Source organism: Pundamilia nyererei, unplaced genomic scaffold, assembly GCF_000239375.1.
Source record: "Pundamilia nyererei isolate P.nyererei 1_Seehausen unplaced genomic scaffold, PunNye1.0 scaffold00109, whole genome shotgun sequence".
Taxonomy (NCBI): Eukaryota; Metazoa; Chordata; class Actinopteri; order Cichliformes; family Cichlidae; genus Pundamilia; species Pundamilia nyererei.
This window is the reverse complement of record NW_005187510.1, coordinates 234897-235899: the sequence shown is the minus strand read 5'-3', so window position 1 is coordinate 235899 and position 1003 is coordinate 234897. Positions and strand designations below refer to the sequence as shown.

Below are 1003 nucleotides of genomic sequence, written 5' to 3'. Positions count from 1 at the left end.
ATTATACCAGAACGTGTTGGAACAACACACGTATATTATTTAAAAGACCAGTGATGGTTTGGCCTAGATCTGAGTAGCTCTAGGCACAATCACACTTATATAATATTTTACCTTCACAGCCCTGGTGGTCCACCCTCACAGACCCGTCCTTCTGTATCCTAACACCCCCCGGTCCGGATATCCTCCTCGGTGTAGCCGCTGATGATGCTCCGGTGGCGGCAGCGCCCCGGTGCTCCTTCGCCAGTGTTCTGCAGCACTGGTAGCACACCGCCCATGCCTGTTCCTCGTTGATGGGCTGGTTATAAAGCCTCAGTATCTCCTCCAGAGACAGATCATCCGCTCCCGCTTCTTCCGGCGAGTTCATCGTGTTGTGATGCTGCTCCTCATCCCGGCGAGTCGCTGCAGCAGCATCCTTCAGCCCTCTGTTGTCCCCGCCGCATCGTCGTCCATCCATCCTTTCATTATCTCAGTGCAGGAGGCCCGATGGCGAGAACAGGTCCAGTCTCATGAGCGAGTACTGACCCGGAGGCATCGATGCTTCCCTCTTGTCTCCCCAGGTAACAGCAGCAGCAGCAGCCAGTCAATCAGCACAGCACTGGATCTGGATCTTTCCCCGCCCGCCTGATGTTCAGGCTTTGCTACCAGCAGTCATAAGATACGGTGTGTTTATGCGATTAAGCCCGGCTCGGTGTGTGTGGGTTTGTCTCACATCGCAATTCAGCAAGCTAGGCTCAGTCATTTGTCACATGATCTCTCCCTCTCTCTCTCTCTCTCTCTCTCTCTCTCTCTCTCTCTCGCTTTCTTTTTCTCTCAAAGTCCTGAGTGTGGACTGGCATCAAGTTAAAGAACTGTGGCCCCTGTGACACAGTGAGTTGTTTGGTATTTTGAGTAATCGCAAAGGGTCTGCAATATAAACTAATGTCTGCTCTCCGTTATTACCTGTTCACACGTGTTCACATGTGTCCCTGTAGAATCTGAGGTAATAGTCCTTTCTGAAGTTGGT

The 1003-nt window shown here is 51.7% G+C and overlaps 1 protein-coding gene across 7 annotated transcripts in view; it reads right to left on the bottom strand.

The window, feature by feature from the left end:
* LOC102198456 (protein spire homolog 1-like) overlaps positions 1-738 on the bottom strand; it is a 37148-nt gene extending 36410 nt beyond the window's left edge. For all 7 annotated transcript variants that reach the window (XM_005741254.1, XM_005741257.1, XM_005741252.1 and 4 more), the window contains exon 1: positions 112-738. In XM_005741254.1, the coding sequence (XP_005741311.1) occupies positions 112-454 (343 nt within the window). In that variant the 5' untranslated portion in view covers positions 455-738. The remainder of the gene's footprint in view (positions 1-111) is intronic.
* Positions 739-1003: the final 265 nt, after the last annotated feature.